General features: G+C 33.6%; 1 protein-coding gene across 1 annotated transcript; it reads left to right on the plus strand.

Moving 5' to 3' along the window:
- The first annotated feature begins 292 nt into the window (after nt 1-292).
- Nucleotides 293-19,585, plus strand: LOC123717576 (fatty acyl-CoA reductase 1-like). Its single transcript, XM_045673659.1, has 14 exons — nt 293-389; nt 3,860-3,953; nt 4,885-5,015; nt 9,815-9,902; nt 10,567-10,639; nt 11,163-11,253; nt 12,194-12,339; nt 12,915-13,024; nt 15,124-15,207; nt 16,837-16,945; nt 17,382-17,559; nt 18,316-18,386; nt 18,786-19,043; nt 19,433-19,585. The coding sequence occupies exons 2-14, from the start codon at nt 3,863-3,865 to the stop codon at nt 19,554-19,556; spliced, it is 1,554 nt and encodes a 517-aa protein (XP_045529615.1). The 5' UTR covers nt 293-389; nt 3,860-3,862; the 3' UTR covers nt 19,557-19,585.
- The last annotated feature ends 14 nt before the right edge of the window (nt 19,586-19,599 follow it).

A 19,599-nucleotide genomic window follows, 5' to 3' on the forward strand; every position in this document is an offset into this window, starting at 1 on the left:
ACATGTTTTATAAAACATCTTACACAACAACATACCTAATAAAAATATATAAAAAAATATGTTCTCTCAAAAGTAATCCAGTGTATCATATCAGTTAACCCTAAAAATAAACAGTAACATAAATAAATTATATCAAAATGTTTTTTTAGTTGTTGCTATAAGGGCGAAAGTTGTTTTTAATATAGTTATGACGCCCAACCTTGTGTTCGCAACGACTCGTTCCGATAAATTTTGTAGCAGCCTTAAACCTTGATTATGTATCCAATGACATGACAATTGATTCAGTGCTTCAAGTGAACCGCGCGCGAACACTCATTATTAATTAGAAATTCAATTGAGTGACTTAACTCTTTTTTAGTCTAATTCAGTGATTTGTAAGTTTGAATTGGGTAAGTTTTGTTTGAACGTTTATTTATGAAGTGATAAATTATTTCGTGTTTATTTAATTCGCTTTTGTGAAGCTTGAAAGTAAGGCTGACAATTTCTTTGCTGTTTCCTTATTACTTTTTATGGGTCCTTTTTAGTTTTATATTTTTTTTAGTTAACATGAAAGTAGGCCATTTTAGTATGCAATCAATATTTTCTTTAAATACAGCAATTTGTTTCTACAAAATAGTATTTAAGGATTATTTATGTATAAATACAAATTATTCGCTCCCCACGAGGGAGGTTTTTTAATCTACATACACCTTTAGTTATGGTTAGATTAGAAATGAATAACGAATAGCAATAATGTAAATAATAATTGTAATAATTAAGTTTTAAATTTCCTTCTAGATTGTTCCAATGTTTCGTCAGTGCTTGATCAAGAATCTCAATATAATAAACAAATATTGTTTACGATTATTTTGTCAAGGTTTTGTAACCTTAAAACTCAACATGCAAGATTTTTGCAAGTAATTGAAATTAAAGACCGCTCGCGATTCTGGGTTGCAATAATTAGTTGATTATACAATCTAATGTAATATGAACTTGGGCACCACATCAATACTAATTATTTCATTGTAACACAAACGTTCATTTCATTAATTCTAATTTATGTAACAAAATCGTTCAATGGTTATACTTAAATTAACACGCATGTAAAATTATGACGGTATTGACGTTGGTTAGAATGGGTTCAATCTGGAACGTAATCTAAAGGACTAAATTGAGAATCTCCGTAATGCCAATTGCACGTGTTTACACAGGGAGGAAATCGAAGTTCAAGTTGTTTCGTTTTCTTTCTTAATTTAGGATTGATGATATACATGTTGGAGTGGAATATTCATAAAATAAAAATAAATGTTTATTATGGAATATAAGATACAGATATCACTTATTCCACGTCATTAATGTATCGCAGAAATCTCTACTCATCGGCAAATACGACAGAGGGTGTAGGCCGATACACACAACTTAGACACTGGATTTATACCAAAGAAGTACTGTTACATATGAAAATGTTTTTTTTTAATGAAGTAATGTAATATTATTACAATTTATACATTACATATTTTTGAAAGTCTCAACACAAACAAAATTCTATTCCAAATGGCTTTTATACAGGCCTTTAATCTGTTTGGCCACAAATCTATGGATTTACGCACTGTTTCCAAGTCCATGTCCTCTCAAACTGACCATAAATTGAAGTCTAAAGCTTTGAGGTCTGGGCTAGTTGTTTTGTAGTGTTCTTCAATCGTGAACATTTTTTCACCTGCGTATCGCGATTTGATCGATCCACTCTCTTAAATTGTAAATATCGACAATAAGCACCGAGGTTTTGTTTTATAATACGCGACAGAGTCCTAATCTTCATTTCTCGCGATAAGATTCTTTGCTTCCTTTCTAAGCAAGAATTCTTTTTTGTTTCGACAAATTTTGGCTTTAACAACCTTTGCAGTTCTACCAGCACAGACGTATTGGTGTATTTGTTGATAGTACGATATACGAACATACGCCTGATACGAAGCTTTTGAAGTGTCTGAAATATGACCGACAGCTATACCCACTTTGTGCAAGGCAATCACTGCAATCCTGTTTTCTTTAAGACCCCATTTCATATTATAATTTGATAATGAACACGTTTTTCGTGAGGGTATGGCGCAAAATCGAAAGAAGCTTTTAAAATAATATACGTGTTCCAAATTCAAAATAATTAAAAAGTTGAAAGTCAGGAATGATTTTGCTAATCATGATCTATGAAATATTTGTGTAAGGTTTAAACGATATGAAACATAAATAATAAGTAAAGAAACAGTAAAAACGACAATAAAATTGGCCTGTCAAAATTGTTCCTGGCTCCGAAATATTTGATGTCAGTCTTTTTAGAAATAAAAAAGTTTTGCCAGATATATGTTGACGATACGAAGTTTACGGTTCATTTAGTACCTAATAAAGCAGAAAGCGCGATTTACTATAAATAAATATACATAAATCTGCGCATACAAATTAATGTTAAAGTCGAGAGGTTAAGAAAGGTGACACTATTAAACGCGTAACTTTAATATTTGCTAATTTTATAAAGATATTGGTTGTTGTTGATAATCATTGTTTCTTAAATTAATTTGGAAATAAATATAGCTTTACTCAATTAACATATTAATTGTGTTAGAAATTTTGAAATCGGTTGAACAGTTTGTGAAAGTATACGTTTGTATATTACAAAGGTTCTTCTTTTCACTTTATCATAGATATATCGGATTAATTTACGAACTGTTACGGACTCCGATCTCTGAGGTTGTAGGTTCAAACCCCGGCTGTACACTTGGACTTTCTTTCTATATCTGCATTTAACATTCGCTCAAACCGTGAAGGAAACATCGCGAGAAGCGGCTTGCCTATTAGATCGGGAAATGAACATGGAACAGTTACACACATTTGAGGCCCAGGCCTAAAAAGGATGTAGTGACATGGATTTTTTATTTTATCACAACAGATTATATTTTGTTATTATATTCTAACTGACACATAAATAACCATATGGACTTATGATTGTCTGCTTGAATTAATAAATTATTATTATTATAATATTCATGAGAGTTCCTCCTAACCTAGTTTAAGCTAATATGTTTTAAAAGTAACACGTGTCTTCAATAAACTAATTTTGAAGGTTTAAATAATTGTACAGTCATTGTAGCGTCATTAAAACTTATTTGGACTAAATTATAATACTATTTGTTAGGTTAGAGTTTTAAACGTACAACAAAATATGATATAAAATCCAAGTACATGTGTGTTTTCATATAATATATTATAGAGTAGTGAAGAAGTGTAAATAAAACTTATTTTGTGGATATAGAGCCTGTGACAGTCTGTCGATGACTACGATGGTAACACTCGAAATATCGAGTAATGAAATGCAATAAATATGGATTTATATATTGTAGTTAGGTTTTTTAAATTCAAATCAAAGACAATATAAGGATTGGATATTGATGAAGATAACATTTATATTATATATTAACACAATTATTTAAATTTTATTAGTAATCATAACAATCAACTATACAGTATTTACAATTTTGTTACCCTACATTGTAATAATAAAAAAATATATAAAATTTTGATAAAAATGCAATTTCATTTCTTTACAAAACAAGAAATTAAATTATTAACAAATGTAGAAGGCTCTATTAAAATATGAAACACTTGAATTAATAAGTCATACTGAGCAAAAATGTACTTTTCATTGTCTGATCTACAGATATAATAGATACGTATATATAAGCAATAATCTTCTTTTTTAAAGTTGAGACTGAACTGCCTGTGGTCTGGTATTTTGTTTACTTTCTTACTGCATTACAACGACGTCGTAAACAAAGTATCAGGCTTTGTCCTGCCTGGAGACTTGTGTTATTTATACAGGTTTTTGTTATAGAAAATGGGGTTCCTTGAGGAGCGAGACCTTAGTGATGTGCCCAATATCAGAGAATACTATAAGGGAAAGACTATATTTGTTACTGGAGGCTCAGGTATGTTAGCTATTATAACTTGCACTAAAATTCGTGGAATTATCTTCAAAATGTAAGAAGGAGAGATAAAGGGTAGTAAACCTGCATTTAATCCAAATGAATTGGCATTTTTATTATTAAATTGTGTAAGAGCGGTGATCAACACTGCGATGTACACGCGTTCCTGTTCTTTCCAACTCTCTTCAGTCAATGCTCATGTCTGAGCGACGTGGTCAGCAGCGTCTGGAGCGCACAATTAGTTTCCACAGATTTTTAGCCTCTATTGTTACAGGGCACACATGGTCGGTCCATCTGGTGAACTGCCACGCGATCGTTTTTCTTCTTCTGTGTTACCAAACACGATCAGTTTTTCCAAGTTCACATAGCTCCTTGTTTCGCCGGAATATTATATAATTCGTTTTGGGCTTATGGAAGTCAGGCGAGTCTGTATTGGTCACATAGCCGAAATCTGACCGAATCATTGTAAGCCAAATGGCTACAGATTCCCAGTTAAAGAGGTCCCGTCCACCGAAATTGTGATTCTTGACAAATGTAATGTGATACATGCAGATTGGCTCCGTAATTTTACAACCACACACACGCGGATATGGCTTAAGCCAGTTTTTGCCGCGCACAACCACTTTGTGGAACCAGCTACCAACTGAATGTTTTCCGAACCAATTCGACCTACGGTATTGAAGAAAAGAGCGTACCAACTGTAAAAAAGCCAGGAAGCGCGATCCCTCTGGCATTGGGAGTGTCCATGAACGGCACTGAATATCTGGTGCAGCCTACTGCCCGTTTGCTTTCTGTTCTCTAAAAATTTATCAAATAGAGATCACGATATAAAAATAATTTTTGGATGCTAGAAAAATGGAATTGATTAGGGAATGATATTTGTAGGGCGTTCTGTGTTCTCTGTTTCATTTAATGGGAGGAATTATATTTTTAGGTTACATGGGCAAGGTGCTGCTGGAGAAGCTCCTGTACTCCTGTAGCGACTTAGACCGGATCTATGTGCTGTTGAGGAGTAAGAAGGGAGTCAAGCCAGAGGATCGTTTGGCTACTTTGTATGCCTCGGAAGTTTGTACCAATTTGCTTTGTTTAATAGTTCATTACCGACTCGATTCAATTAAACAAACAAATATATTACATCTCATACACTATCATCATTATAATTATAATTTATTTACAAAAATATAATCCTGTAAACATCCTGAAAAAATCACACACCAAGTAAAAAACAAACAAGTAATTAGCTAGCAAAAACAAGCTAAAGAATAAATACCTAATTAAAATAATAATTAATTATTACACACTAACATATAATAAAACTTTTGTTAGCTTTCTCAGCGGACAATAAAAAAGCTTTATCTAACTAATTGACTAATCTAATACAGAGAATCATGTGTCCTTTTAAGGCGGACACATGACCCAACAGGCTCATTGAAGCTGTTCTTGCCATGTAACAATTTCATAAGGTGTACTTATCAATAATATACTAATAATATGAATGTATAGAGCCCGAGTGTTAAGCGCTTAGGATTCTGACTGACGTGATGCTCTTATGGTAAGTGGTGGCGTAACAGATACCTAGGTAACACTGAAAATGTTTAGAAATTAAAAACGGCTTTATGTAGAAGATTGATAAATCTCCGTTTCTTTCTACACATCGTCGCATTCGATGGAACCACCGAGAAAAGCAGTGGGCACATTCTTCTCTTCTAGGGCATTTTCGTACGCTTTCAACGCATCTTCAGGGCTCGTAGTAATATATCCAGATTCATCACCTATGACGATGTCAAATACAGCATTTGAGTCACCGCCGTTGAACTTATCTAACATTAACATTTCTAAAAAAAAGTTTTCAACGCAATGTTTCTAACTGGCCAGTTCTAAACATTTTCAGTGTTACCTACGTATATAGTGCAGAAGAAGTAGTTGTGATCAGCTGTTTCTAGACTTTCTTTGTTAAGACTCATTCGTGATCACGACCTGACCACGAACTGACCATCACAAAATATGTAAAAATGGTTTTAGTTAAAACCTTTAATCCCTTGACATTTATTTAAGTTATATTAAAGTTTTTAGATTAAACTTAAAGCTTTTATTGGAATATACTCGGTTGTATGTATTTAACCTACATAGTAACAATAATAATAATTGAAAGTTAATAAATTGAAAATTAAAACAAAATTTTAAAAGTTTGGTCCCTGTGGCTGTTTACGTTTAACGCTGGCAGCATTTCCGCCTCTATTATTAAATAGTAGTTTTGCAGTTAAATCGTAATTTCAGTTAAGTTAAAAAAAACGTGACTTTTGTAATTTTTTTATTCCTTAGTCTTTTGTATTGCATCGCAATTGTTTAGGGAGTAGTCATACCCATATGGAAGTGGATTCCAAGTATGCTGCAATAGAGAGACCACGTGCTCGCTCTAAAAGAAACAGGGATTCAGCACCACCTTATGTTGTCAAAGACTCGGTTATTATATTATACTATTACTGGGAAATTTTAGATGTGACAAAGTTGAAAATGAAAAAGGCTAAAGATTAAATGTTTGTGCCCGATTTGAGAGTTAATGTCCAGGTCTAGTTAATTTTCGGTATGATCATAATGGTCCTTGCCTTGATTTTACTATATTAGAAGTTCAGACCAACACCACACTCATAACAAGAAGGAAAAGAAGGCAAGATGGCCTACCTACTACAGAAGAACTATTAGAATCGTTAAAAAACTATACGATATCTTAGGCATACGTTTCGCACCTGCCTATTTCAGATGCAAAAAATAAAGATCTTAACAATTAGTGTGCCAAAGGGATAATTTCACGAGAACTCCACTTGTGGTATCAGTCTTTACCGACGAGTAAAGACGAAATTGATCGACTTTTGGAGCCAGTCGAAGACAGAGGAAGAGACAATGTGAGAGTTATAATATTAAAATTTACTTGTTTTAAACTCTTAAGCTTTTCTTTTGCTTTTTTTATTGGTAGATATACAAAATGTGTATTAGTCCTATATTACCCAACTCAAGTTATTTATGTGTAAAGTGAAAAATCACTAACTAGGGGTGAATATTAATTAATTAATAACTACGTCAGATGTCCTACAGAGAAAAAATCATTAATTTTTAAAGTTTTCACAGTATCAAAACAATCAATACTTTAGGTAGCTAGCATAATTTTAACATAATTTAAGTTCCTTCAAAATGAAACTAAATACATAAAAATATGTCATGATATGCTAAAGTTATTGTAATTTATATATTTCAAAACATTGACCCTCATTATATTGAAACAGGTTTTTTGTACTTAATGAATTTTCGCTCTACAGGGACGTATTATAATACACATCACATTTAAAAACATTTTAATATAAACATTGCATGTCCTTATTTGAGGACGCAAAGACGTAAAAAATTCACCGAAACTGGTTTGGGTTTGTATTTCCGCTCTACCTTCCGCTAAGCCTGGTATTTACGTAAAAATATTACTTTAAATAATTATTCCGATATTTTCGGAATTTTTTTTCGACTTTGCGCAGACTATGTATTTCGTATAACAAAATCCTTTTTTTGTATGTTAGACTAATACACGTTTCTGAATCTTACCTACCTAGTTCTTTGTCTACTACGTTCAATCAGTCTTTATCTTTCTTCATTACGTAGTGAAATTTGACTGAACTTGTACGTTGAAACGTTTGAATGGACATCTTCGTATTTAATACATAATATAAAGCTCGACGGGCCGATGTCTTACAGTATACCATAGTCAGTGACTAAGGCGACTTTATACTAGTAATTCTACTCAGACTTACTACTAAAATAATGTTTCTAAAATACGAAGGGCGTCAAAATGGCGACAAATGGCGTATAAGTTAACAATAATCATGTACTGCCTCAATTTTCTAATTGGATTTCGACACTGTATAATTACTATTTCCTTGGTTAATTATAAAATACAATCATAAAAACTTATAGTTGATCGTTCTCAAATAAATGTACTTAATTCTGTATATCATTTATTTCTTATCCAGTTTTTGTATATTCTGTTTAAGAAATATAATAATTAAATATTACTTTTCCTGGTATACGTTACGTCACGCAACTTACGTAGTGCCTTCGATCGTGGGAGTTTGAAAACAATGATAGGTAACTCAGTTTTCCTCATTATGAAACCTAACACCTAAAGTTTATGATTACAAACTTCACAATTTATTTAATTTAACAAGAATAACGATTTATTGCGGTTGGTCGAGCGGAAAAGAACGGATTGTGTCGCGTGTATGAATGACTTGCTGTTGTCCAATCACGAGCAATCGCAAAGCGCAATCATTTTATCTTTTTTTTATTTTTAGCCTGCCAGTGTTATTTTACGCAGTGTGGCATCACTTAGGAATTTTCCCCCAAATTTAGGGGAAACAACGGGTCCAGGGATTGTCTAAGATTACTTTTTTTTATAAAGCGCACTATACAATTTATATTTAGCCTCGAACCCAACCAACAAATTATCCAAAAATATAAACTCCAAGCATTATACGCGCGGTGGGCAGATGACTTTCAAAAAACCACTGGTGCTCCTCCTCTTCCGGCTGCTGGTTCAAAGACTTGCTAGAGATAGGAAGCAATGTAAGCAGCTGGAGGAGGCCTTTGTGCCACAAAGGCAAGCTGTACAAGAGGACAGCTGTGTAAGAAACCCTTCATAAAGAACTATTTTATATACATATATATTTTTGTAAACTTAACGTACTAGCTGAAATTTGAAACTCCAAGCGTAGCTATAACTGTAATATCAAAAAGCTATCATACTCTAAATTCGGTTAATAATAATAATATCGATAATTAATGTAGTTTTAATTCAGATTTGAAATTACCACTTCAACAAAAGAGTTAGTGGCAAGCCATAGCCAGCGGACTGTGAAATGTGATTATTAAATGTCAGAATCTGTATAGTATATGTAGTGTATCTATAAGTAAGCTGCAGGAGATAACTAAATATATGAAGGGTTTTAATCGTTTTTAGATGTATTTGTAGTTGGGTAACATTCTGTAGGACTTGACATCACTGATTTTACATTCAGCATGTTAGAAATGGGACAGTGACGCCCGTATATATTTTCTCAGCCTAACCTACCGAATTTCATTTCTTTTTTGTATTATTATGTAATGTTCCAAAAGGTTATGAATATAAATCCTTACGAGTGTACAAACTATTAGTGTTAAGTTCAAAAGTCATTTAAATTTGAAATTCATATTACTTGTTAAACTACGGTTTAAAATTCGTAAAAATGTTCCAAAAGAATTCATTACATATAATTTATGGATAAAGTCACAACTGCATGGATTTTTATACTATTAAAACCGTTTATACTCAGTTTAAAGGACTCAAATCAATTTAATATCTATGACGTTGCCAAAAAAGGATGCATATATCATCTTACAAAAAGAGGGAACGAGTAGAATGCTCGTGCGCAAGTATATAAGAGAAAAAAATAAACTTAATATCATCATGTGTTATAGTGATTTCAGCATCCAAATCACATCCCTGAGATCGTAAGTTCAATTCCCGACGCACCAATGGACTTTTAAAATATATGTACATCAACGCTAGTACGGATTTCCTCGTATAAGAGATCCGGCATGCCTTCTACCTAAAAAATTGGCACACAACCTTTGCAGGTTCTGTGCCTGACACATGCCTATTGTCTGTTAAGAAAAATGATTTATAAGTATAAGAAGGTTGTATATATTTTCTTTGGAACATATTTGAGTAAAAAAGATAAACTCTCGTCACCTTAATGATTAGAGAGCAGAGAGAGAAATCCTCTTAAATGGGATTTGAAAATTTACAAATATGTCTAACAGTTGCAAATATTCATTTTCAGTGCTTTTGCCGACTGCGAAAGGAAAAACCTGGCCTCTTTGAGTCCAAGGTATTCTTCATAGCTGGAGATTGCAGCGAAATCGGACTTGGTGAGTGTACTTATATTTTTAAGTCCCGCGGTGCCAATGGGTCGCAACATACAATTAACATAAAGTAATACCTAGTTTAGCTGTGTTGTGTGAAGGTGTAAAAGTGATGGTATGTGGGGTATGCTCATGATGCAGGTGATTTAGAGCTATGGATATTCTTAATACTCATACTAACCATTTTCCGCGATTACTTAAACAAGTCAAGGCTTATATTGGTCGTTGTATGTCTTCGCTGCGCGATACAAAACTGTGTTTTTTTTTAATAGTTTATAAACAAAGAAAATGTATGAAAGGCTACGTTTGCATGAAGTAATATAAATTTTAAAAAAAATTATGATTGTTATGCTGATCTAATTAAATTCATAGTCCCTGTCAAAACTTACCATTTTACCTTGGAGCCAAGGGCAAACATTTTTATAGATTTTAAAAATTCTGCGCAAATATTTAAGACACAATGTTTTTTTGTTATTTTTACATGATAAGTGCTTAATAACATTAAATATTGCTTTTTCACTAGATGTGTGTGTTATAACCTTTAACAGGATGCATCTTTTTAATATTTCGAATCAATATAGAACGTTCGAAATGTTCAACAGCGTCAACTGTCCATTAAGAAAATTGAAGAATTGAGATTGAATAAATAATGACATGTATTTTATTAAAGGTATGTCCGAAGAAGATAGAGCCTTAATCGTAAATCGGGCTCATATTGTTTTCCACGTCGCCGCATCTGTCAGGTAATTATTATGTTGGTTTAGAAATATATGGGAGCTAATGATATATAATCTCGCATGGAAGATGGGGGCAAAACTCTGTTTCATTGATTTCAAAATCACGACATAATTTAATTGGTCTTAATGAATTTGAAAAGGGTATCAAGTTTTAAAATGCCGGCAACGCACTCGCGAGGCCTCTAGTAAAAAAAATTGTAAATGTAAAATATTTCTCTTTTATGTTTTGTTACATGGAAAGGGCCTTATATTATTTGATTTTACTCGTCATATCCACATCTTAAAGGGTACCATTTGTGTATGTGTATTTATTGTTATATGTTTGTTGTAATTTGGTAGCCCCAATTGAAAAAAATCTTAAAGTTAATTGTAAAACTAAGGTTAAACAATTGTTTCGGGTATCAAATCTAGAACCTCTGTAAAATCGTAATGAACATGATGATACTACTTAGGAGTTTCTAGTTTACCCATGCCGTGAGAGAACTCAATATGTAAAATTACATACTGAAAAATGTTGGAAATTTTTAAGGTTCGACGACACTTTAAAAGTGGCAGCAAGACTGAACCTTAGAGGTACAAGGGAATTGGTGGAGCTCGCTAAAGAAATAAAGAATTTGGAAGTAAGTAATTAGTTCTTATGGTTATATGCCAAATTAAAGGTCATTGCCCTTCAAACTTGACCTTTAGAATTTATCGTTGCGCTGACAGAGATATTGTAGTGGTAGAAAAAGTATTTTCAAAAAATCTAATATGAACACGCTAAGAAAACACTTTTTAAACGGATTGAAGCTATGTATTATTATTAAAACTTATATTATGTATTATTAAAAAAAATCCGACGTTTTGCGTGCTTTACAGCGTGCGTGGTCACGGTGACTGCTGGTGTAATGTGTAAAAGCTATGTTAACAAAAGACAATACTATTTACACGCTATTTAATTAATATTATCGAAATACGAGATACGTATTTAGTAATTAGCAAGTCTACTAATTATTAAAATATTACATTACTTGTAAAGTACCTACTATAAACCTATAGGTTCATAACATAAGACCGCGACCCTGTTTCATGATTTATTTTAAAACAAGACCTTTCTTTCGTGTATTTTAATATCTAGCCGCGAGCTTGACAGACCGGACGTCTACGTCAAATATTTAGTAAGCGGGAAATGTCTCTTCAGTCGGTAGCACATATCTGAGTGATGGGTCAGCAAGGAAACACCTGGAACGGACAATCTGTTTCCATAGGTTTCCAGCGCTTCTCTTAAAACAGCAAACAAATAATCTGTATTCGAGTACTTCATAATCAGGATTGCATGAAGTCCATTCTGTTTAACATTAGTATGCGACCTCGGACGGAGTGAAGCTCTCCAAATACTAAAGCATGTCTCTCATCCTCGCCACCATTTTCCAACCCTTTCCGCTATCGTTTCTGGTGGGCATCCTCTCTGTTTTCTTCCCATGGGGTTGTTCCATTATTTTTGACCCATCTGTCATGAGCTGAAGTGAAGTTGTAGAATACCGACGTTGGTACACATTTCATACGGAATTAATGTTAAAGGTTTTACTACACGTATCCACATCATACGCGAACACCAACCGTGAGATCATTGATGAAGTGGTCTACCCAGCGCACGCTGATTGGAGAGACACGCTCGAAGTATGTGAGAAGTTGGATGAAGAAACCCTTAAGCATTTAACACCTAAGTGAGTATGACGCGGTATTATACGAATATTTTAAAACAATTGTTATGTACTATTTCTGTAGTTGTTTTTATGTTGATTGGAGGAGCGTTCAAGTATTATGAAACTAATTTTGGTTCCCTCTTATAAAGCGTTACGATTGAATTATGCGTTATTGTTAATGTTATTTTCGACTTTCCAGTACTTTACACCATACAATGGTTACTTTTAGGTGTAAAGAGTCACGAAACGTTTTACTATTGCGTACACAAAACGTTACGTTACGGCGCGTTTTATGGGGGGGGGGTCAAGAATCTCCAATCGCGTGACGTAAAACTTTAACGATCTCTAAGTTGAAATACCGACCAGTAAAATAAGGTGTCTCTATTTAAGATGAAACAAAACCGACAAACAAACTGAACTTTTGTCAGAAAGAGACGAAGGAGTGTTTTAATATAATGTAAAAGGAGATAGATTTTTCTTAAAGAAATTTTGAAACATAATCCTATACTTTTAATTGCGGAGTACAACGATACAAACATGTTAGTATTATTTGGTATATTCTCGTGTAAGTGAGAAACAATTTTATATACTTTCAGATATCTAGGAGAATTACCGAACACATATGTATTTACGAAGCAGTTGGCCGAACATGTCGTGTATGAGCAGAAAGGAAAGTTGCCTGTCATTATAGCGAGACCTTCCATAGGTGAGTTTTGGGCCATCAATATTTGAATTTATTTTTATTTACCTTTTAGAAGCCGAGAGAAAAACAATTTATTTAAACCATTTTTATGTATGTTTGGACGTGGGGCCGTTCAAGTACTAGGTAAGCACTGAACATTCGTATTTAGTGATTACGTCAACAGTAATTATTTACTTTTTTAAATATATTAGCCACACATTGTCTATGTTTGAAAACAAAATGGATTTTCGAGGATTTCTTTATGGATACGATATATGAGGAATATGTTTATGCTCTATTTTTGAGAGCTTTGCTTACTTTTGCTGACTAGGGACTTTATGACTTGGGGGGGGGGGATACATTGCAGTAAAACTGCTTACGTAATACTTGAAACAATAATTAAATATAGAATAATACAAGAAACAATATTATAAGAAGTTATCTTATGATTAAAAAGTTTTCTCTCAGTGTTGTTCTAGAGGTTTTAGAGGTCGTAGTTTTGAATCCCGGTTGTACGAATGAACTTTTAATAATCGTTCGTACATGCAGCTAAACAACGGAGGAAGAATCGTTGGCGGAAAAGATTACTTCAGAATGGCCCACGGACTAGTTTAGTAACAAAAATTAAGGCGGACGATGGTGCCTTTTTAAAAACTTTACCAAAATTTCAGCTGAGGACTTTGAGGACTTTTTTTATTTTATTTTTAAAGACTAAATATTTTTTGTTACACCTCTTCATGACCGATAATTCTCACTTTCCAAAACAAATACAAACAAAAATATACCCTACAAACTGGTTTAACGCACGGAAAATGTCGCATGGAATCCATTGTGCCCGGATACAAACTGCGACAGTCTACCACATGACGCAAGGTGTTGCGTTGCCATGCGGCACGGTTCATGCCACAATGTACGACATTTCTAACTTTGTAGCATGCAGCCTTTTGACAAGCCGCAATGTCACACAGTTTTGGCCCGGTGTAATATAGGCTTTACACGTGTTGGAGTTTATAATGTGCTACTGGCCGCTGGACGCCTAATTAAAATTACAAACATTTTAAAAAAGCATCCATAGCTTGTTATTTTTGAAATAGCAGAATAACTTTTCTTGGCTTTTTATATTATTTTGACGACATTTCAAAATTACTTCTGACTTTTATTTGTTCAAAATGGGCAAAAATAAAAGTTACGACGCGTTAACTAGGCAAACATTTTGTTAATTTCCACAGCATACTAGCTTAATTGTTCTATTAAGTAAGTTTTTAATGTCAATTGCATTATAAAACACATGAAACTGTTAAAAATGTTCTTAGAAAGGCTCAGCCAAGAAACATCTCTCCCAGAGGAGCTACGCTAATCGTATGTGTTGCTAAAAAAAGAGTAAAGTAAAGGCTCCAACCAGATTAAAATAATATTTGTCAGCTAAAGCAGCTATTTGGAACAAAAATAAATTCCGGTGAAAATGTTATTGTCTAGTTATACTCTATGTTAGAAATCCTATAAACAATGATTTTATATATAAATACACCATCTGTTTATAGATTTTAAATAAACTTACGATAGCGTTCTACGTCCTAAACTTTACGAGTCAATAACTGAATTCAATATTCCCTTAAAACTTACTTAACTAAATAATAATTATAACTATTGGTAGGCTGTGGATAGTAGATATTTCGTAAATAACAATACTGTTTTCAATACTTTCTTGTTGTTGTTTCTAATTAGTCGATCATTATTGTTCATAACCTAAAACCGATTTAAATGTGTGGCCTTAATGTAATATTGAAACTACACTTGTGTTACGGGATTTATATTGTTGTTCTAATTAATGATAAATTGTTACATACTTTTGTCCTATTTAGTTTTTAATTTAAAAATAACCATTGGTAGTATTTCTAATTATACGACCACCACTGTATATTTCCATATTTCTATAGTAGAATAGATATTTTGTTTTTATTTGTTATGTAAATATATTTTTTTAATTTGACGAACTCAAACTTATGTCTACAGCCAGTGGCGTTTTTACGAACCTACAATAGAAATAAAAATTTTGCGCATAAACGTGTATAACGTTATTCATGTATGTGATTTTTTTTAAATCAATACTCTCTGATTTACAGTAATTTCCGCAGTCGAGGAACCAGTGCCAGGTTGGATTGAAAACTTTAATGGACCCATTGGATTACTGATGGCCAGTGGAAAAGGTATTTTTTAAATTAATATACATTTTTTTTTAATTGTGCCCGTTCGGAAATCTGGTGATATGTGAAGGATGGAAGGTGCTGCTCTTCCTCTGACCTTAAGCAGGCCCTCGTAGTGATTGCAATATACTATAGGTCACGTTGTAATATGAATTGAATTTCGAATCTACAGAGGCCTTACTACGTGTATTGGCATGACTGATGCCAAATACTAACACACACAGCGCACGCTTATAACGACTCTCAAATACATGTGCATACACACCCATTTACACACTCACAGATTCACACATACGTAATGTCTTAAAAAACTGTTGTAAATATGTACAACTGAACAATTGTTATCTAGTTAGAACACAGGGACCTAGTGAATTCCTAGGGGACTAGCGATATATGAATTTTGTCATGAATAAAGTTTTAATTATTAATATTGAATTAAATTTTATTTGGTATTAATACCTAATTAAATTTGTTTCTTTGTGTAAATGCACAATAAAGTTAATTTATAAAATTTACATTATTTTGTTGTAAAAACTATGAAGATATCAAAGAAAATACGTGAACTTTCTTTACGAGCATGAAATTAATGTTTCACTAGTTAAAGGCTCATAATAATGCGTTAAAGGTATCATAAATATTGCATTCCATAAATCACGGTTTTTCAACAATAATTAAGTCGCGACCCACGAAATTATAACATTTACATTAGTGCGCTATTTTTAACGAATCTTTTGTACCTATGCGTAGTTGGTATTTATTATTTTTCAACAGACTGCAACCCCCTTTTAAAACAAAGTCGACCCAAGGGTCGCGACGCTTGAGAAGCGACCCCGTAAGGCATAAACAATACTCGACACCTCAAAACACGCATATCCTGCTCGCTAGTCAAGGTAGAGGCTCTAGGGCGGCAAATTTAGGGCACGAAAAAGGTTCCTTTTAAAAATTCACTTCAATTTTACTTAGTTGTAAGAATAAACTTGCAACTGACTGCGATCTTAGTGATGTTCACAATCATACGTGAAGGTGATGCAAAAATTACGGTTACATTATAAATTATGCATTGCAGAAATTGTAGGGCGGTAAATGTGTAAGTACGCCGCAGAAAATATGTATCTTCTTATATGGCGCAACAGGAGGCTCACGTGATGTTAAGAGTCATGTTAGCCTACAAATCGTTGCTACATAAAAAAATTGTATATTGTAGTTCTTTTACCAATGTATCAGTGTGCCGAGCGTTGGCAGGGTTTTAACAAAAAATACATCAAATTTGAACAAACACCTGTCTTTGAAATAACAGTTGGCGGTCTATGCATCAGCTACCAATTGTTTACGTATTATGTAATGTTGTTTACTTATGAGCCGTCTCAGTGCGTCATATACTCGTATAATTCTTAAAACATCGATCTTAGAAAGTAAGTCTTAATTGGACGCCTCGATGGAGAATATATCTGTTATTGTTTAATATAAAATATTGATTGTCAGAGAATTGGCACAAGAAAATTAAAATAGGCAAACATAACGAACACGACGATATTAACAATTATAAAACCAAAATTTTAAATTATAAAAACTGAAGGAACAATGATAACCATTTACATAGTGTACATTATTCCATATGATCTGTCATTTTAGGTATTCTTCGAAGTGTGTACTCCGATCCCGAACTGGCTGCGGATTACATACCAGTAGATATGGCTATTAAGATGTTTATCGCAGGGGCTTGGCTGAGGGGTACCAAGACGTGAGTATATTTTCATAATTGTGTTCATTGATTGATACTCGCTAAACTAAACAAAGGGATTACAACATTGTAGCCGTATCGGATCTTGTGGTGGTGGAAAGATTGTTTAGAGGAAAAACACCCTTTAGGTGAACAGTTCATCCAACCTAAAGGGTGTGTGACCACTGACTAGCCCGAAGGCCCTAGTGGCCCTAGCGGTCGGGATAACTGTGATAGACCGTTTCAGGGTATGACGTCATCGCAGTGATTGTAGACGGAGAATACGTGTCTCTACAATTGTTAACAGTTTCAGCCTTGAATAAAATAGAATGGTTAAAGGAAGAGGAGGCTTATCTCTGACAACCTGAGCATAAAGCAGCAAGCTGTGTTCTCTATAAAACATACTGACACAATAAACGCTTCATTTATATGCAATATAATAAATAATAAATTGCAGATTAGAAGCCACGGATGATGTGGAAGTATACCACTGTTCCAGCAGTCACATGTTTATAATGACTGTTGGCGAGATTGTTGAAAACGGGAAAGCTATTCTTAAAGAAATACCATTCGATAACATATTGTGGCCTGGCGATGGTGGGGTTACTAAGTCAAGATTGGATTATAATTTAAGGGTAAGAGAGCTTTCTTTTATAACTCAGATACTGTCTCATCAAGTAGACAAAAAAATATAGCCCGTGTATTCTTAAAATCTTCATCGGTATAATTGCTTTTCAAGAATTGGCATAGTAAAAGTAGGGTTCTACCGCATTTAACACGGAGAGTGTTCAGAGGAGTTGTTCAGATTACCTGCAGCTTAGTTTCATCATCGGACGTCAAAGCAGAATACGAAATTCCACCTGTATCATCTCGACGTCCGTCGTTTCACAACTGAGCGTTATTTAAGGCAGTTTTTGCCGCGCTCCACTATGTGGAACCAGCATTTCCAAACCAACCAAAACGTGGAATTAGAATGATTTAGTTTCTAAGGATAATTTTTAAGACTATGTTACATATACAATAAACTTTTATGCACAGTTTACGAGCCAGTACATAATCAATGACAGAAGTTTATAAGTGTAATATATGATAATGGAAAGGTGACTTAATAATTATGACTATAAAATATATGAACTTAAGTTCAGTAAGGGATAGATTTAATATGATGAAATTGTCATTATAATTAAGGGCTGGAAGGAGTTTTCGCCATTCTGAGAGTTTGTGGGAAATGAACAATAGGGTCTGAGCAGAGTTTTGTTTAAATTTACTTGCGACCAAAAACTATTTTACGGTATTATTTTGTATAGTTGTAGTATTTTATTTTACTTACAAGAAACACATTTCCTTTTTTGTGTTTATTGTATATTTCAGTCCTTATTTATTACTTTCAGGTTCTCTTTTTGCATTTACTTCCGGCCTTACTTGTCGATCTCGTGTTGCGAATAATCGGGAAGAAACCTATGTAAGTAGATTTAAATAAGGAAGTATTTAATTTCAACTTAGTGTTATGTGGCAGTTTCCTACTTAATTTCATATGTTTTACCAAAAGCGAAAATAGTTTTTTTAGCTTTGAGTTACTCCAGGTACGTGGAATAGGCTTGAAAAAACAATTAAAGGGCTCGTTAATTTCGTTAAACAAACTTGTTTTTTAACCCTGATTAGAAGGTATCAATTCCCAGAGCGGCATTCGCCATCGACATTCTACTAGCATTTTGTCTATTGGTGGCGTTATCAATTAACATTAGGTAAACATGATGTTCTATAAAAGGCTAGAGATTCTCTGTCTTTGCATTGGCCTACTAAATCGTATTAGGATCGAACCCAACAAAACAAAATTAGCTTGGATTGGCGATTTTTTCAGGCTTCTCAAAATACAACGACGCATATACACAGCCAACATCGCCCTTCACCCGTATCTGACGCAGCAATGGAAATTCCTGAACAATAATTTACTGGCCTTACGTGATAAAATAAAAATTGAAGATAAAAAAATGTTTTACTATGCCATGGAAATGGTGGATCAGTTGGAATACTTCAGGACTGGTGCCAAAGCAGGAAAAGTGTATTTACTAAAGGAAAAGTTAGAAGACCTGCCGAAAGCAAGAGCGCATTATAGAAAGTGAGTAATTTTATTTAATAACTGAAAAACTTTAGACAGTTAGCGCTGAAATCATACTATACGGAGTAACTTAATCTTAAACTTAAGATATATAACAATTTTCAAAATTTCCACATCGCACTAGCCTTACAATTCAAATCCTTAAAATACCCGGAATACATATAAAATACAATAACATCGCTGTCAGTAGAGGTATTACCGAATGGCTTAGGGCTCTTCAAGAAAATAGCGCTGACACACCCGTAATCTTCCGGCGATTCTGGTCTCCATGGACGGATGTAAACTCTACTTTACGCCTAAATAGAAAGACGATTGACGATACTCCATTACTCTAACCAGTTTTAACGAGATCCACTTTCATCGTTACTTAAATCTGAATATGTTTTCAGAATGGTGATCTTGGATAAAACATTGAAAATCGCCGTGTACGCTGCGGTTGCGTGGTACGTGTACAGCAGAGATATATTGATCACAGCATTAAGTTATACATATAACGCTCTTTTCGGGTTGTAATTGTTGGAAATAAAGGTTTTAAATTATTACTGTGTGCTTTGCT

The sequence above is a fragment of the Pieris brassicae genome, chromosome 12, assembly GCF_905147105.1.
Source record: "Pieris brassicae chromosome 12, ilPieBrab1.1, whole genome shotgun sequence".
In the NCBI taxonomy this organism is placed as follows: Eukaryota; Metazoa; Arthropoda; class Insecta; order Lepidoptera; family Pieridae; genus Pieris; species Pieris brassicae.